This window comes from Meles meles, chromosome 16 (assembly GCF_922984935.1).
Source record: "Meles meles chromosome 16, mMelMel3.1 paternal haplotype, whole genome shotgun sequence".
Classification (NCBI taxonomy): domain Eukaryota; kingdom Metazoa; phylum Chordata; class Mammalia; order Carnivora; family Mustelidae; genus Meles; species Meles meles.
Genome location: NC_060081.1, coordinates 51,724,410 through 51,742,262, shown reverse-complemented (window position 1 = coordinate 51,742,262; position 17,853 = coordinate 51,724,410). Strand labels below are relative to the sequence as shown.

At 36.8% G+C, this 17,853-nt stretch overlaps 1 protein-coding gene across 3 annotated transcripts in view; it reads right to left on the bottom strand.

Moving 5' to 3' along the window:
- The window catches only part of GPCPD1 (glycerophosphocholine phosphodiesterase 1), a 65,781-nt gene that overhangs the window by 35,851 nt on the left and 12,077 nt on the right, over positions 1 to 17,853 (bottom strand). For all 3 annotated transcript variants that reach the window (XM_045980403.1, XM_045980404.1, XM_045980402.1), the window contains exons 2-5: positions 14,316 to 14,392; positions 11,305 to 11,401; positions 6,383 to 6,467; positions 527 to 602 (exon numbers count right to left, since the gene is read on the bottom strand). In XM_045980403.1, the coding sequence (XP_045836359.1) occupies positions 527 to 602; positions 6,383 to 6,467; positions 11,305 to 11,401; positions 14,316 to 14,364 (307 nt within the window). In that variant the 5' untranslated portion in view covers positions 14,365 to 14,392. The remainder of the gene's footprint in view (positions 1 to 526; positions 603 to 6,382; positions 6,468 to 11,304; positions 11,402 to 14,315; positions 14,393 to 17,853) is intronic.

Genomic DNA, 17,853 nt, shown 5'->3' with positions numbered 1-17,853 from the left:
TGTCTGCTACAACCAAGAAATCTGAATGCATTCATATAAGTTTATTCAAGTATTTACTAGTTAAAAAAAAAAAAAACAGAATAAATAGGATAACTTATTCTATTGCTCCTACTATTCAAAATTAAAAATTTAAGAATTTTTGTTTTGGATTAACTCTTTCCTCAAATGTTCTCTAAGCTCTCTGAGCAAGTAATCAAATAAAGCTGTGGATGCTCAGTCAAGGAGAATGTCATTTTACAAACTTTGTTAAATACTCCAAATGAAAATAAATATTCCACAATAAATTAATCAAATCCCCCCAAATAAAAATAACTTGGCAAGCATTTCTAACAAAGTTTATAAAGAAAGGCAATTAAGAATTGTTTAGTTTTAAAAGATCCATGATATGCTAAGTGAAATTTGCAGTACTGATAATGCATTGACCTTAAACTTTAGAATAAAAATTTATTAAATCCCACTAAGCCATTGTGCAGCATATTAGTAACTTTATGCATATGCCTCAAACAGATGCAGTTAATGCCCATACCTAAAGGGGTTATTGATCGTGGTTGTAGATGAGTCTCCCACTTGTGAACTATGACTTGGCATGGACCACCGATAGTCTGCAATTTAAAAGTTAAACGTCTGCAATAATTTCTTATATCTTATTTTCTACCCATGACTCCATTAGATGTTTGTGGCCTAAGTCTTATACTAAATATGAAACCAAAAGATTCATCTTGTTATTTATCAATATTATATGGCAAAAATCAGGATGTACCAGGTCACAAAACATGAGTGCTGGAAGAAAAGGATGGTGAGGCAGTAAACAAGAAAAAGGAGATGAAACTGGCACATAAAACCATCTTAAACCCTTTCTTAAATCTGCCTACAGTACTCCTAATTAGCTGGTAAATTCCCATAAATTAAAGTTAACACCAAATATTCACTAATATTCACTAACAACACTTTATGCCTGGTTGTCAGTGGTCAATGAGGTATTACTGAATAAAGTTATCTCAAGTAACTCTCCAAGTGTTTGGGAAAAGCCTATACTCTATGATAGTAGGAATAGTAGGTACAAGTACTTCAAGATCAGTGATCACAAGGAACTAGAGAGCATAACAAGGTTCTTTATTATAGTAAACAGGAAGAACATGAGATTTCTTGTAGTATAGTAACCATTGTTTCTAAAAAGTACAGGAAAACCCTAAAAGAAAGTACATGAGTAAATTCAAAGAATAAGTCTGACAAAGAGGGAGCTACCATCTAGTTTTCCTCTTTATGCCCTACAGTTCATAAACTCTTAACAGGGTGAAAACTAATACTGTCTTCTGTTATTAAATTCTCGTACTAAAAGGGAAAATAAAGCTTTTTGTGTTAACATCTACAGCAATTTAAAAATAAAAATGAACTATCAACTAAGATTCCCTATGTATACCTAAAGGACTGAACTACTAACTAAATGCTTCCTAATTTTAATTATTTTAAAAAAAATCAAGTGAACTTATGTGCCAAAATAAACCATTAAATACATATTTTAGAAGCAAAATTTCAAACTGTAACATTACAAGGTATTTTATATATTCTCTTTAAATCTTCAGAAGACATTTAATAAAATATAAAGAAGCAAAAAGAAAACACAAAAGTCATTATCACACCACTTAGGAATAATCACTACTGATATTTTCATACATAAATCTTCAACCCCTTTTCTAGGCATATATTACATACTCTTAAAAAGCACAGAACATATAAGCTTCTCTCTATACACTGTGTACACCTTTAGATGGTATTAAATACTCTTCTCTATCATTTTATAGCTTTCAGTATTAATAATAATGTGCTAAATGATAATCGAGTATGAGACAAATTAAGCACATTAAGTAATTAAATGCAAGAGATACTCTACTTAAAAATAACCAGAGGTTGAAATCCTTTTTAAAACTTGCTAACTTCTGAACTTTGAAAACTAAAATAGCATTTGCTATTCATTCAAATCATAAAGCAAATGAGATAATCATCAAATCCTCATTTTCTCTTGCTGAATACCTCCTTGTTTTAAGGGTTCAACTTATAAGTTGGTAAACTGGGCTGATGTTTTTAAATTTTTTTTTTACTGTGAAACTGCTCATCTTAAATATAGTGAATTTCATTTCCTTTACACTAAAACATGGAGATAATTTTATTCCTACATCTGTTAGATGTTTTTTATCACGACTTTCCTGTCACATTTTTTTAAATTTCTTAAACATCAAACTTTCTGATCCTCAAAAGATACAAGTATATACATTTAAAAAGGAACAATGTTTCTTAGCAATAGAGAGTATCCAGAAAGATCTAACCTATAGTCTTCCCCCATTCCTCTCATGTCCCCTGCACATACCCCTTCCCCAAAAAATAATCCTCTTTGCTACAAAGATGGAATAGCTAGCTCTACATTCTTACAGAAGTTACTAAACAAAGGTGACTTTAAAAGGTGCCAGGAACAGAGTATTAAATACCAGCAAGGATAAGAAGTGGACAGAACAAAGGAGAGTTTGTTTTTGTTTTTGTATCAATTCAATGTCAGGGGAACTTTACAAAGTGTTGACTACAATATCTACATCTAATGTCAGAATATGGATAATAATAACGTGGATAAAATATTTGGTAGAAAATATATTTTAATAGTATTTTAATAACTCCACCCTCATCTGCTTTAGTAGCAAACCCACTCAAGCATAAAACCACCTAGGCTTGAACTGAATGGGGCATTCGAGAGCAATAGAAGGAGCTGATCAACAGATGACTTCTAATTGGGTATATAAGTGTTCACACTACAAATCATGTTTGTTGGTACAACAAAGTGTTAAAATAAAAAAAAAATTAACCAAGTTTTAAAATACAGTGATTTTTCAAAATGGTACTACTTTGTTAAACTTTAGAAGGTAATATTAAATTTTAGCTTACCAAATTTCTTAAAAAATATTTAAGCCCTGAGCACTGGGAAATTAAAAATCTCAGTAATGAGTCCAAAACCTGCAATCCTTTTTAACAAGCTAAATGTAATAAACTCATTCTTCAAGATCTTAGAAAAGAGAACAGTTTCATTCCGTAAAAGGCTGCCATAATTTTAAGCACTTTGGAGTCAAGTGCAAGGTGGATCTTTGAAGAAAAAAGGAACATCATCAGTCCAAGACATTATTCCATTAATAGTATTGATAGAGTTGTTTCACAATTTAACATATATTAAATCAGTTGATTGCTAAAATGTATGTTAAATTGTGAAACAACTCTATCAATACTATTAAGCATATTAAGAAAAATACAGAATAATCTATTTCTGCAAAGAAAGAAAAGCATAATGACTGCTTTCTTAAGCAGTGATCAACATCACTGAGCTACACCAAGCCCTGAGAGAAACAACATGTAGACTGAGGTTTTTGGTCTGTTTTGTTTTGAACAAACCATGTAGCAAAATCATCAACTAGTCAAGTCGTATCACTGCTTTCAAATATCATAAAAAATAAAACTTCTAAAATTTTGTGTTGTCTTTGCACATTTTGAAAAAAAGGGGGGGCATGTAAAAGGGGCTCTGAGGAATTTTCATCTATGATGGCAAGGCCAGACCAACAGTCATTTAAAAATAACGATTTTGAATAAGACTAGTAAGAAAAATAGTCACTTATGGGTAACTAAAGTATGAGGTGAAGAAAGCTAGGCAGACAGATACCTGTGAGATGGTTCAAGTCTGAGGTTAACAGCTGAGGTTATTTAGCATCCAGAAAAATTTTATTAAGAAAACCACTCAACAAAATAAGATACCTGGGCTACTCTATAAATAAACAATGATCTGCCTATCACAGATGACTGATTCTTTTGTTAAAGGATTTAAACAAAAACCAAGGGAGATTAAGAACAAAATAAGGGTTTATAACAAATCTAATTATGAGTGAATGTGAACACCTATAAAAATTAGAAACAGAAGTTACTGAAAAATAAAGAGCTATTTCCATTGAAATGAAGGGAAAATCACAGACAACATATTACAAATTGGCTAACATTTCATCAGGTTACATCACTAATTCTGCCCACGAGTATAGAAGGATGGACATGGACTAAAAAAAAATGTTTTAATTGATGTTCACACTGAAAAATTATCTCTGGTGAAGATGTGAAATTAATGGACCATCTGCAGACTCCCACCTGTGTTTTCATTCCAAGAATATCTACAACCTTTGTTTGCTACGTTCAAGACAGTATTTGTCACCTGTAAAATTATTTTTAAATCAACATATTAACACCTCACTCTAATTCTACAGAGTAGAAGACAACAGTTAGTTATAAAAAGTTGAGAGAAAAGGGACTCTTATAAACTAAAAAGAATATGCCAGAAAGAGCAAAAAAGAGGAGAAAATATGAATGGTAAAATTTTATTTGCAATAAAATTTCACAATGGAAGGGACCTAAGAAATCTATGGTCCAAGCCCTTCATTTTATAGGTAAAAAAACTGAAATATGAAGGTCAACTGACAAGACCACAAGATTTTTAGCTTAGGCTCTACAAATGCTTGGGTAGACTACCTCAGCAAAATTAATCTTATTACTCATTTCAGCTTTTCACTGTTTCATAATTACTTTGCTTTCCTATCATTCTTTATATTTGTAAAATATATATTCCAATAATTTCATTTTACAATTTAAGATTCTTTGCACATTAGTTTTATCATCTGACAATGCACAACTGACACAAAGTTTCATAATTATTTCTATTTAAAATTAAGTGTCATTTAAAGAGCGCCACCAACTTTTAAAAGAAAGGAAGTGTCACTTTAAGCTGGCATGTGGAAAAAAAAACCTCTAGCTATATGCATGGGATTTTATGTAGCTATTTACTCTAGTCCATGAAAAACATACTTACCACGGCAGCCCCTGCATCACACGGTACATGTGTACACGATACAGAGCACCTACTTAAAGAAACACACTCACCAACACATACTGTAAACTTTTGCAAGTATTACAAGGGGAAAAACTTGTTTTTTACTGTAAGCAGACTTCTTGCCAATTTTTTCAGAAGGCAGTTTGGACTGATTTGCTGCTTTTGGTTACACTTTCAAGAGGGAAAATACTGCAGGTTGGCTTAATTTGATCTATGTTGACAATAGTCTTACTTTAGAAAACTATGCCCAAAGGAGTCATTATGATTTTTCTTGTCCAAATGCCCCTTTAAGTAAAATTTAGCTGACTTCACATATTACAAATTTCACATACCAGGATCCTCAAGTTAACTTTCAAGGTCATGAGTGCTATCACCTACTTATCACTGCACAACTGTTCGATTTAAACTGAAAAACTCTGCCCCAATGCACAACCCTTAAGCCAAATAAATATTAAGTCATTAAAATGAGACTATTGTCAAGATAAGCCAACACAACGATCAACCATAATGTAATTTTAATTACTGAGTATTTACAATATATTGTTGGAATAAGAAACGTAATAGGTGCAAAAGACAGCTGAAGTGGCTTTGTCAGTTTTTTCTTTTCTATAATGGTGGCTAAGAGAATGAGGTAACAGTGGCTGCTTGCACTTTTCACATGTAACAAGTATTCAATGATCCCAAAGGGAAATAAAAATTTTAAAATGGTTTAATCCACGTTTTGCTTCCTAGGCGCCTGCCTAAACCCCTGCTCATATGCAGCCTAAGTGTACTCAAAGACAAAAATCTGAAGGAAAAGAATCCTTTCAGGAAATAAGCATCTTTAAAATAAGAGGGAAAGAATCAACTTTTTTCTTTTCTAAATATGAAAACAATCCCAAAATAATAAATCATTGTGAGCAAGCAGATTAGATTTAACAGATACTCCAAAGGCCTTCCGAAAAGATCCTACTCTATCAACACCACGGTTGAAAAAAAAATCTAAGAGGAATTACTTCAGTTCTGATAGGAGTTAAAACAAATGCAGCCACTAAGAGATGGCTTTTATGAAATAATTTTTTTAAATAATTACTCACTTAAAGCTGGCTATATACTCCTTCAAATGTATTTATACCACATAAGAATTAAAAAATGAAACAAAAAGAAAACGCTTTTAACTGGTTACTTTACAAAAGTTAGAGAAAAAGCACAGCTACTGAGAACACTTGTTTATCATTTAAACCGATTTCATAACAAGAATACTGCAGAATATACTTACTATTTATTAGTCTTTTAAAAATTCCACTGCAGACATCATCTGCCTCGTAAGTGGCTACTTGCTTGCTTTTTAGCACTAAAATATCATTAATCTAGAGTTCTGTTTCCCTTATTTGATCAAAACAAACTCCCAATACTTTCAATGTTTCCAAACTTAAATTAGTTGCTTTTGAAAGAAGTAAGTTTGTCAAAGAAACTGGAAACGAGATAAAGAAAACATACCTTTGGTTCTAGAAAGCACCCTTTGAAGTAGCGATACTGAACTGATACTCCTCTAGTGAGTACTATGGTTGCTTTCCATAACATGCTGTGAGGAAAAGGAGCAAAGCATTAATATCAAACTACAATGCACAGACTTCATAATGCATAAAACCCCTCCAGCAAGGTCTGTGATCAATACCACTTGTTTATTCCTACACAGAATTATACTCCAGGCCGACCCTGCATCAGGCACTGGGAACACAGTGAAGAATAAAGCAGAAAGAGTCCTATCTTCAAGCAGATTGTTTCTGGTGAAGGCAGACAAATAACCAAACATACAGAGAAAGGGCTATTTGACCTTTCTGATGCGACAGGAAGTTTTGGAGGAGAGGCCTCAATGAGGAAGAAGAGTCTGAGTGGAGTCCAATGTAATGAGAAGGAACGAGCCATACAAAGACAAGGAAAAGTATTCTAAACAGAAAAAGTAACATAAAGGTGGAAGCGAAGGTCAGAATCTTTTCTGACTTTCCACTTAGAGATGTTACAGGGCTGCTAAGAGGCTTTGGGGCTGAGGCAAGTGAGTTATACTCACGTTCCCAAGTGTCCCTTGTCCTGATTTCTTCCCCAGCCTCTGGCTAATCCCCTGGCCAAACAATTGGGATCTGTATCTTACTTGTTTCAATTCAATGTCTTCCTCTGAACTATGCTATGCTAACATAGTCTACTGCTATTCTAGAGCTTCGACTCAGCTGTGAAAGCAGACACTACAACTCGTGATTTTAACTGATTTTTATTACCTTCCAATCACACACAGCAGTGGCATCCAAAGTGTGATCCAAGGACCATGAATATCACCCTGGAGACTGTTAGAAATCCGAATTTTCAGGCCACACCTAGACCTACTATAGAAACTCTGGGGGGAGAGTCCAGCAATCCGTAATTTAACAAGCCTCCAGGTGACTCTGATGATGAACACTTAAGTTTGAGAGTCGCTGTCATAGACCATTACCCAAACATTAATTCAGCATGAATAGTTTAGTGAATAAACAGCAGCTCCAAATGTTCTTCCACGATACCAGATGGCTAGCACTGTTTCCCACCTGGCTCTGCCAAGGCAGGCTTTAGGGCATTATCCTCACTCGGACTCAATCCTGGGTTTCCAACAAAATAACCACAACCACCTGTCACCCCTGGTCAACAATTAGATTAATCTAGTAGTAATAAAATACATATGCCCTGGTTCCACCCTGGGAAACTCTGATTCCAGAGGTCTGGGTGGAGCCCGGTCATGTGGAGTTTGCACAGGATAGGTGAAGACAGAAGGCTGGTTGAGGGCCACTGCTGTAAAGCAAGACCAACAAATGCTCAGCACAGGCTCCCGTACTACTTTTCTCTGATAAACCTCAGAGTCCTTTTCAACACAGCATTCCAGGCACACTCTACCAACTCTGAGGTGAAATTATTTCCCATCTCTGCTACAAAAAAAAAAAAAACAAAAACAAAAAACCAGCAAATTTCTAGTACTATTTCATTCATAAATCGGTCAGCCAGATAATGTGAAGCCAGTCCCAGATGTGAACAGCAGAATTAGCAGGAAGCTCTGAAAATGAATGGGGTCCCTCTCTCATGCACTATTCCTCATTCCCCAGGGGTAGGATCTAGACATGTGTATTTTTTAAATCCCTCACAAGTGAGTCTAAGTGAGCCCCTGGTTAAGAATCACTAAATGAAAAGAGATGCAGAGAGCAAAGCAATGAGTTTTTTTTTATTCTACTTCCTAAGTAAATGTTACAAAGTTTAAAATGTAAAAAAGTAAAAACTGTTCAGTGACATCGAAAATGAATATAATCTGATGAAATTCAAGAAAAGTCAGGAAAGAGAGGCAATAAGGCTTAGTGCACCTGCTTGATTTTGAATGCCCTCATATCCTCCCCCAAAATACCATAAAATCTACAAGAAAAGCAAATAAAACCACAAGTGACCCCCATTTTCTGCATTACTAGGAGACAATACCACGACTTTCAAATTATCTGTAAGTTGAAAAAAAATACATCCTGACAGAGCTCTTGTCACTATAAGCCTACAAGTATGGAGAAGCTTGAGAGACTCTGAAAAAGAGCTCTGTACAAAGGGCTTAGATGCACAAGACACTAAAATCCAAATAGACACAATTCTAAAACACAAGAATTGTGTCCAAGGCAAATGTTTTTTGTATCCTCTTGTATCATCTGCTTCCTTTCTCCACGTGAAACATTGTGTACCTGCCATATGTGAATCAATTACATTTCAGTGCAAGTCAGCAAGGTAAAGTGGCTGGTTCCTTTAAGTTATATAGTTAAGTGTTATCTCATCTGTTCATATAACTTTGACCAGGCCAGTGGAAATGGACTTAAGACAGGTGACAGGGCAGCTCAAACGTTCAGAGCAAGGTGTATTTTAGGAACAAGTTCAGAAATGCATAAACTTTTACTTCAGACAGCAGTGGCTGATCTGAAAATGGAGGAAAAAATAAGCCACCTGAAGGGAATAAACATTTCATTCCTCTGTGATTCCAGTATTATCAACTTCACTTATAAAAACAGCTGCGAACTGGCTGAGAAAATGTGTCACAATAATGACAAGTAGGAAAAGGATGTTCTATAGTCTTTTTTTTTTTTTTTAAGATTTTATTTATTTATTTGACAGAGAGAGATCACAAGTAGGCAGAGAGGTAGGCAGAGAGAGTGAGAGGGAAGCAGGCTCCCTGCCGAGCAAAGAGCCCAACGCGGGACTCAATCCCAGGACCCTGAGATCATGACCTGAGCCGAAGGCAGCGGCTTAAACCACTGAGCCACCCAGGCGCCCCAGTCTTTTTTTTTTTTTAAGATTTTATTTATATTGTGTGAGAGAGAGAAAGAGCACAAGCAGGGAGAGCAGAAGGCAGAGGAAGAAGCAGGCTCCCTGCTAAGCAGGGAGCCCAATGAGGTAGTTGAGCCAAAGGCAGATGCTTAACTAACTGAGCCACCCAGGTGTCCCTGTTTTCCTTTTCCTTAATTTGCGTTATGGTACTGTATTTGTTATTTTCTTTTGCTCTGTCATCAGTGCTCCTCAAGCTATCTCCTGCAAAGGACCAGTTTTTGTTTGCTTGTCTGTCCTGTAACCAACACTTCTGATCTTTGTATCCAGCACAACAAGAGATGAGTCCACGGTGACATATTTGAATGCCCTAACAATCTCAAAGTGCTATAAACATTTCTAAATGCTTGCTCTTGGGGCACTTGGGTGGCTCAGTGGGTTAAAGCCTCTGCTTTCGGCTCAGGTCATGATCCCAGGGTCCTGGGATCGAGCCCTGCATCGGGCTCTCTGCTCAGCAGGGAGCCTGCTTCCTCCTCTCTCTCTCTGCCTGCTTCTCTGCCTACTTGTTTGCTGTCTGTCAAATAAATTAATTAATTAAAAAAATCTTTAAATGCTTGCTCTTAATTTATGTATTTCTCTTATAATGTACTGATTATTAGAAAAAACTAAAGGTTTTTGTGGTTTTTTTTTAAGATTTTATTTATTTGACAGAGATCACAAGCAGGCAGAGAGAGAGAGAGAGAGAGGAGGAAACAGGCTTCCTGCTGAGCAGAGAGCCCGATGCGGGGCTCGATCCCAGGACCCTGGGATCATGACCTGAGCCGAAGGCAGCGGCTTAACCCACTGAGCCACCCAGGCGCCCCTAAAGGTTTTTTTTTCTTTTTTCTCTAGCACTGGCCCACAGGGCACATTTTCAGTAGCCATGCTCTACATGGAAAACAATTTGAACTTAATAATATGTAATCTGGTGTTTCTCCCTAGGGGCACTGTGTGTATTTGTATACTGTTTAAGATCTCCTCTCTCCTTACCTCCCATATATATATATCCTGACAACCCATAATGCCCTAAATATCCCTAATATTCACTGATTTTTTGACCTAACCCCTTTATCATGCAGATGAGGTAACCCAGGCCTAGAGAAATCAGATCTGCCAAAGACTGCAGTTAACTGTGGAACTGAAACCTGCACCCAGGCCCTTCTTTCAACAGTGCAATGCCCCAATACACCCACACTAACTTTAGCATTCTATTTAATGTCAGTTGCAAACTCATTTCCGTATATTAGCTAAAATACCTGTTTCACACTCTGCTCTAGAAAAATATTTTATAGGCTAAAGAAAAAATCAGATCTTTTATCAAGAATATTATGGAGAGGGGCTCAGTCAGTTAAGCAACTGCTTTCAGCTCAGGTCATGATCCCTGGGATAGAGCACCACATCAGGCTCCCTGATGGGAGGGAGCCTGCTTCTCTCTCTCCCTCTGCCCCTCCCCCTGCTTTCTCAAATAAGTAAAATCTTAAAAAAAAAACAAACAAACAGAATATGTGCCGAGAGGCACCTGGGTGGCTCAGCTGGTAAAATGTCTGCCTTCAGCACAGTTCATGATCTCATAACCCTGGGATCCAGCCCTGTGTCAGGGTCCCTGCTCAGCAGGGAGTCTGCTCCTCCTTCTTCCTTTGCCTCTCCCCTACCACTGCTGGTGTACTCGCTCTCTCTTGATCTCTCTCTCAAATAAAATTTTAAAAATAAATATATAGATAGATAGATATATCCATATATAAAAATATATATTAAAAGCTAAAAGATACCTTAAAAAAGCTTAAAAAATAAAAAAAAAATAGCAATATAAACCTGTTACTTAGAAATATAGTGGTAACTACCAAAAGAACCAGCCAAAAGTTGAAAATGGTTGAAGTGGGAAATTGAGAAACAGAAACTTTTTTTTTTTTTTAAACCAACTGACTTTGTACAACTACCTCACTCTATGCACACGTAAGAACTATCATAAAAATTAAAAGAGAAAAACTACATGAAGGTATCTTAGAAACCCTCCAAGTTTCTAATCTGGGTGTCACAATCATTCTGTAACCTGTTATTACCCTTCTTACCTTTCACCTGTCTCATTTTCTGGAAGAAGAGCCACAGCATTCTGAGGACTCCAGTTTCCCAAAGCATCACAGCTCCCACATATGGCATAAACTTCTCCTAAAGAAACAGAACAACCAGTTATAGTGGGCTAAGTCAGGAAGTTTCAGATTATAGTTTTAGGAAGCCAGAAAAGAGCAGTCAGTTGCACCAGTTCACCTAGATGCAGAGCCCCCACTAGCAGAGATGGAGGAGCCTCACTGAGACATGTGTCAGACCTAGGTACCACACCAACACCGGCCTTCTTAACTTGACCTACCTCTACAGAACCAAAACCAAAGAAAAGGAGGGATGGATAGGGATGAACTTACTTCATTTGTTCAACCACTTAAGCAAGCTAATAACAAGCACCAAGAAGACAAAGTGATCATGCCACAGCTCCTGCCTTCAAGGCAGCTTTTGATTTAAAAAGGCACACACTAGGGGGGCCTGGGTGGCTAAGTGGGTTAAAGCCTCTGCCGTTGGCTCGGGTTGTGATTCCGGGGTCCTGGGATCAAGCCCCGAATTGGGCTCTCTGCTTGGCAGGGAGCCTGCTTCCTCCTCTCTCTCTGCCTGCCTCTCTGCCTACTTGCGATCTCTGTCAAATAAATAAATAAGATCTTTAAAAAAAAAAAAAAAAAGCACACACTAAATGCAAAGAAGTAGTCTAGAGAAATAGTAACCAATATTTTCCAGGAACTCAAACAGTGGCTATTAAAACAAACTAAAGATTAAGAAAATTATCAATGGGACAACAACAACAAAACTTCTTCCAAAGACTGAGTGAAAAATCTAGTTCTCCTTACTAAAATAATGACTATTGTTTTACCTGAACACGTCTCGTCAATAGACAAACCAAAATACAACTGTCACCTGTATTTGTTGAATTATATGCATTCAGCAAAAGTCTACAAGGTGCCTGGGTGGTTTAGTCAGTTGAGCGTCTGACTCTTGGTTTTGGCTTGGCTCATGTTTGGGTCATGGGACTGAGCCCCGTGTTGGGTTCCACACTGAGCAGGGAGTCTCCTTGAGGTTCTCTCTCACCCTGTCCCCCGCCCCCCACCCCAGCTTGCACATGCTCTAAAATGAGTAAATCTTAAAAAAAAAAAAAAAAAAAAAAAAAATTGTTGGATAGAAGTATGGAGAAATCTTTGACTTACACAGCAATACATTCTGAATTACTATAATTAAAATTCGTGGAGAAAAAGATAATTAACTGATGCCAAGTGAACAAAGTTCAAGACAAACTCTTCCACATGCTGAGTGGCTTTTAGGCACTACTCTAGTAAAGCCAGAAATTGTAGTTGGCTTTAACCACCCTCATGAGCATTTTTTAAGGTTGGACTATCTAAAATTTAACTGAAATTTCAAAGGCAATAATCACACAGGAGTTTTGGGGGTTCTAAATACATGTTTGTCAAGAATGGAGTGGTTATATATAGAGATTTCATGTTAAAATATTCACCAATCCTTTAGAGCAACCAGATTTTGTTTTGTAATTAGGTTATCACTACCTTCTCTGATTAAAAAGATAAAAGCTGTTGCTATATACAAATATTCATTCCCAGAGTCAAACACGCTGCTGTGCACACAGTCCTCTCTTATATTTACGTCCACCACTATCTTCCCTCTAGTCCTTGAGAGTAAGACCTCGCCAAGCTCACCCTTCTAGGGCTAATTTTGTGGTTGGTCCATATGCCTGACAGGGCCAGCTCCTTCTACCTTAAGTTGTCTATGTACAATTCCCTGAAAGGGTATGGTACAGCTCTGTAGTCTTCTCTCCACAGAGAATGCTACACACTGGACTAGAGGTGAGCTCTTGACCCCAGTGAGCCAACCTATCAGCTGACTAGCAATTTTCAATCTGCAGAATCCAGCCCAGAAATGGGAGCTCGCTACCAGATCATCTTGGCTAAGAATTTGAATTTGGACAAATATACACTCTGTCAGCCGCTCTGATGGCTGCTAGACCAAAGATGCTTGACATACAGAGTTGATCATTTATTTATTTCTTGAACACGTATTTACTCCTGCTCTGAGTCAGGCACTGTATTAGGTACATGCACTCAGCATGACAAAATAGTCACATTTTCACAGAGCTGACAATCTATCCATAAACAAAATTACTCAAATAATTCCATAAAATCTGTAGATACTACAAAAAGTCCTGGAACCCTTAATTTCACTGGAATCCTAACCTAGCTAAATGCGGGGCTGGAGTTAAGCAGAATTAAAGGGAAGAAGGGAGGCCACAGAGGAAACAATTTTAAGAAAGGCCCAAAAGAGAGAAAGAATGTAACAGATTTGAGGAATTGGCCAGTTGGTGAGTATATAAAATAAAGAGATACATACCGCAGGCTTGATACTATTTTGATATGCTATTTACCTAAAATTACTTCACACTGTGTTAGCAGACAGCAAAAAATACAATAAGCCAAAAAGTTTACAAATAGGGAACAAAGTTATCTTAACCAAATATTTCACCAACTTCTTGCACTACCAAAATTTCCCTCATTTTCATGGTACTTAAAAATCATAGTCCATGGGGTGCCTGGGTGGCTCAATGGGTTAAGCCTCTGCCTTCAGCTCAGGTCATGATCCTAGGGTCCTGGGATCGAGCCCCACATCGGGCTCTCTGTTCAGCAGGGAGCCTGCTTCCTCCTCTCTCTCCCCGCCTCTCTGCCTACTTATGATCTCTGCCTGTCAAATAAATAAATAAGATCTTTAAAAAAAAATCATAGTCCATAGTCTTCATCCTGTGCAAAATTAAATAAATTCATAGCCTTCTTGGAAAATATGAGACTAAGACATTTACTGTTTGGAGAAGTATGTTTTTCTTATTATATTCCAAGCACATTTCTGAAATCAGGTAAGTCCTAAAGATAGTTTCATCTAAAAATGAGGCCTACTGTAATAACAAACAGCATAATTTAGACAATCAAGATGGGAAAAATACTTATTTAAAATTTTGTTTTAAAGTAAAACTTTACAATACCTGGTAAGAGAGTTCCTCTTATTTCAAAGGTAACCTGAGAAGGTGTCATTCTGATCGATTTATTTTACAATGTTGAGCTAGGAAGAAAAAGAGAAGATGTCATTTAAAGTATATAAAAAAATCTTAGCTCTAGATAGCTGCCACCAAGAAACAAATTAAAAAAACGAAACAAACAAACAAAAAACACAACGAAATAAATCAAAACTATGAACAAAAGATTTCAGAAAACTTACATATAAAGGTTGAATTATTTAGGAAATACCTAGAAATTTTTAAGACCTAATATTAAAACCTATTCTGGGTGTACGGACCAGAAAAAATGCAAAACAAATGTGTCCAAACACTTCTTTTAAGGATTTAAGATTTTCTTGTTACAAACTTTCTCTTCTGATAAGCAGCTGTTCCAAACTCGACCTATCTTTCCCAACCAGGTTCATGTTATGATGGAGGGAAAAAAAGCCAAACAAAAACAAAAAACAACTACAGATAGAAAAAAACTTGGCTCAAGAGAGGATTTCTACTTCAGTAAGGTTACAAATTTAATAACAAGGAAACAACTGAAGAACTTAAGTACCATTCACTGAAACAAACTAGTTATGTTCTGCAATAAGATGCAGGTTCTGGGGGCGCCTGGGTGGCTCAGTGGGTTAAGCCTCTGCCTTCGGCTCAGGTCATGATCTCAGGGTCCTGGGATCAAGCCCCACATGGGGAGGGGGGCGTCCTCTGCTCGGCAGGGAGCCTGCTTCCTCCTCTCTCTCTGCCTGCCTCTCTGCCTACTTGTGATCTCTGTCAAATAAATAAATAAAATCCTAAAAAAAAAAAAGATGCAGGTTCTGCTTCTAAGTAATGTAACTAATAACTTTAAAAATAAGAAACAAAAACCCTCCCCCATAAACCACTCTTTTCAGATTTTCTCTGTATTAACCATAGGACTTTCATTACTCTAGTTCTGTAGACTCAAAATTTAAAGTCTCAACTCTGCGATCTATTACCAAACCCTGTTGATTATAATTGATCCTACATACATGCCTTCCTTTCTATGGTCTGAATTTCATTCAAAATCCTAAGTATTCTAAGCTATGTTTTGGATTCTGTCTTCCTAATAATACATTTTATGTCAGTTAGAATATTCTTCCTCAGGGGCACCTGGGTGGCTCCGTCGGTTAAGCACCTGCCTGCTCAGGTCCTGATCCCAGGGTCCAGGGATCGAGCACTGCACTCAGCAAGGAGCCTGCTTCCCCCTCTACCTGCTGCTCCCCCGACTAGTGCACTCTCCCTCTCTGTCAAATAAATAAAATCTTAAAAAAAAAAATAATTTCTTCCTCAGGTCCCTGACTTGGAATTACTTCCATTACTTATAGAAATCTAAACCCCTAATCCTTGATTTCTTATTCACATTGTCTCCACAGCTGATTTTTCATTTCTTGGTTGTTTTCCCAGCCAAAACAATCTGTTTACCACTCCCTAATTTAAGTACCTGAGGGAAGATAACAGATTTTCTTAAAAATATATAAAGTATCAATTCTAAAGAATGCTATATAACTTATATATAGAAAGAACACATACTCTACACAAAGAGCAGATTCTACATAACTTCTCCAAACCCTCCCAAATTTTGTGCCCTAACTCACCAATATTCCTAAAACAATTCCAATGTCTTTACCCTGCATCATTTCATTAAGTTACCAGCTTAAAGGTTATTTGTATTTCTACATTATTTTAAAAACCATAAAGTAATTTTTATAGCTATTCATTCTTCTATTTCCCCTTTGTTCCCTTTCCCTCCCAATGAACACATACCCAACTCCACAATGACCATTCAACCAACACTGCTGCTCAGGTAACTACACTTCCAAGTCAAGGTAATCTACAGCAGCAGTTCTCACTGGGGACAATTCTGCCCTCCAAGGGATATTTGGCAATGTCAGGAGACATTTTTGGTTGTTGCAACTGGGAGCGATACTGCTGGTATCTAGTGGGTAGAGGCCAACAGAGCTGTTAAACACCATGCAATGCACAGAACAGCTCTTCACAAATACTTGTCCAGCTCCAAGTATCAATGGGGCTGAGACTGAGAAACCTGATCTACAGGGGCTGCTATGAGGGCCAAGAATCCAGACTCAATGTTTGCTATGAACTATTTATCATCCCACTCACATCAGTGATAAATGTAAATGTCAAATATTCATATTAAACAAGACTACCAGTCAATGTGGTTTCCTATCACCTGAATACAGAATTCCCTATTTGATAACTCTACCATTTTGGTTAGAAAACCTAAGACTGTGCACTAGAGAAAATCCTGTCCTTGATCAAAATAATTTGTGTCTAAGAATAAACATGATCTATTTAAAGCATATACATCTAGTTCTAGCACTGCCGAAAAATGTTCTAAATCTAAAAATAGCTATAGACAGTCAACCCCCTCATTAAGCAATCATTATCCAAGTATCTTATTAGCTCTCCTTTAATATGACATCTGATAGGAATCAGAGTACTAATTCTAAGAAAAGGAATTATTTCCCTTCTAATAATTAAATAGTTCACTTAAACACCACACTCTAACATTTATTTTATGGTATATGAAGAAACCTCAAGACTAGCAAAAGAGCTTGGCTTTTATATAACTGAATTAATTTTGAGACACAGTAAAAAGCCCCATCATCTAGCAAAACTGCTGAATAACCAAGCTTCATCTCAACCTACAACTTCTACTCTCACCCAGTATTTACTGTCAGTTTTCAACAAAGGACTACATAATCTCATCTGCATAATTACACAGTTGCTACTCAACTATTTTATGATCAATTTTAAATATCTATTTTAGCCGATTTTAGGGAAATCAAATGTAATTATTCCTATGTATTAAAATCAACAACTGGCACAAAATTACCTCTAAATTTCTACTGCGCTAAATAGGAAATTCATACAAATTCAATTGATTATTAAAATTGACTTTCATTCTTAAGGCTGCTTGTAAAAGTGGCTATTGTAACTTGGTAACAGCTATAGTAACAACTGCAGTAAATGTACTGTACAAAACTATATACACAAGCACAAAAATACGCCCCCCCCCAAAAAAAACCTTCCTGGATGTCAACAAAGCATCATTTTCCACTTGAATTGCCAAAAGTCCTATAGTCTGGTTTAATTTCCTGCCGTCCTCCTCCCACAATTTAATACCACACCAAATAAAAGCCTGGGGAGCTGCTCCTACACCAGTTTACTTGATCGTGGACAGAAGCCAAAATTCTGGTGCAGGATTGGCATGCACAATTTTGGCACCCAGCTACCACCAAAACAGTAGTGACAAAGTAAAATACTGTCCTGTTGCGGAATGCGAAATTTACACACCCACAAACACTTCCTCTTCTTTCAAACAAGCCAAAAAAAATCATCATCATCATCATCATCATCATCATCACCAACATCATCATCATCATCCCAACTTGGACTGGGGAGGTCTTCCAGGTATAAATAAGAATCAGATGAAAAAATCTAGCCATTTTCATGTACATGAGCTGACAGTAAATGTAAT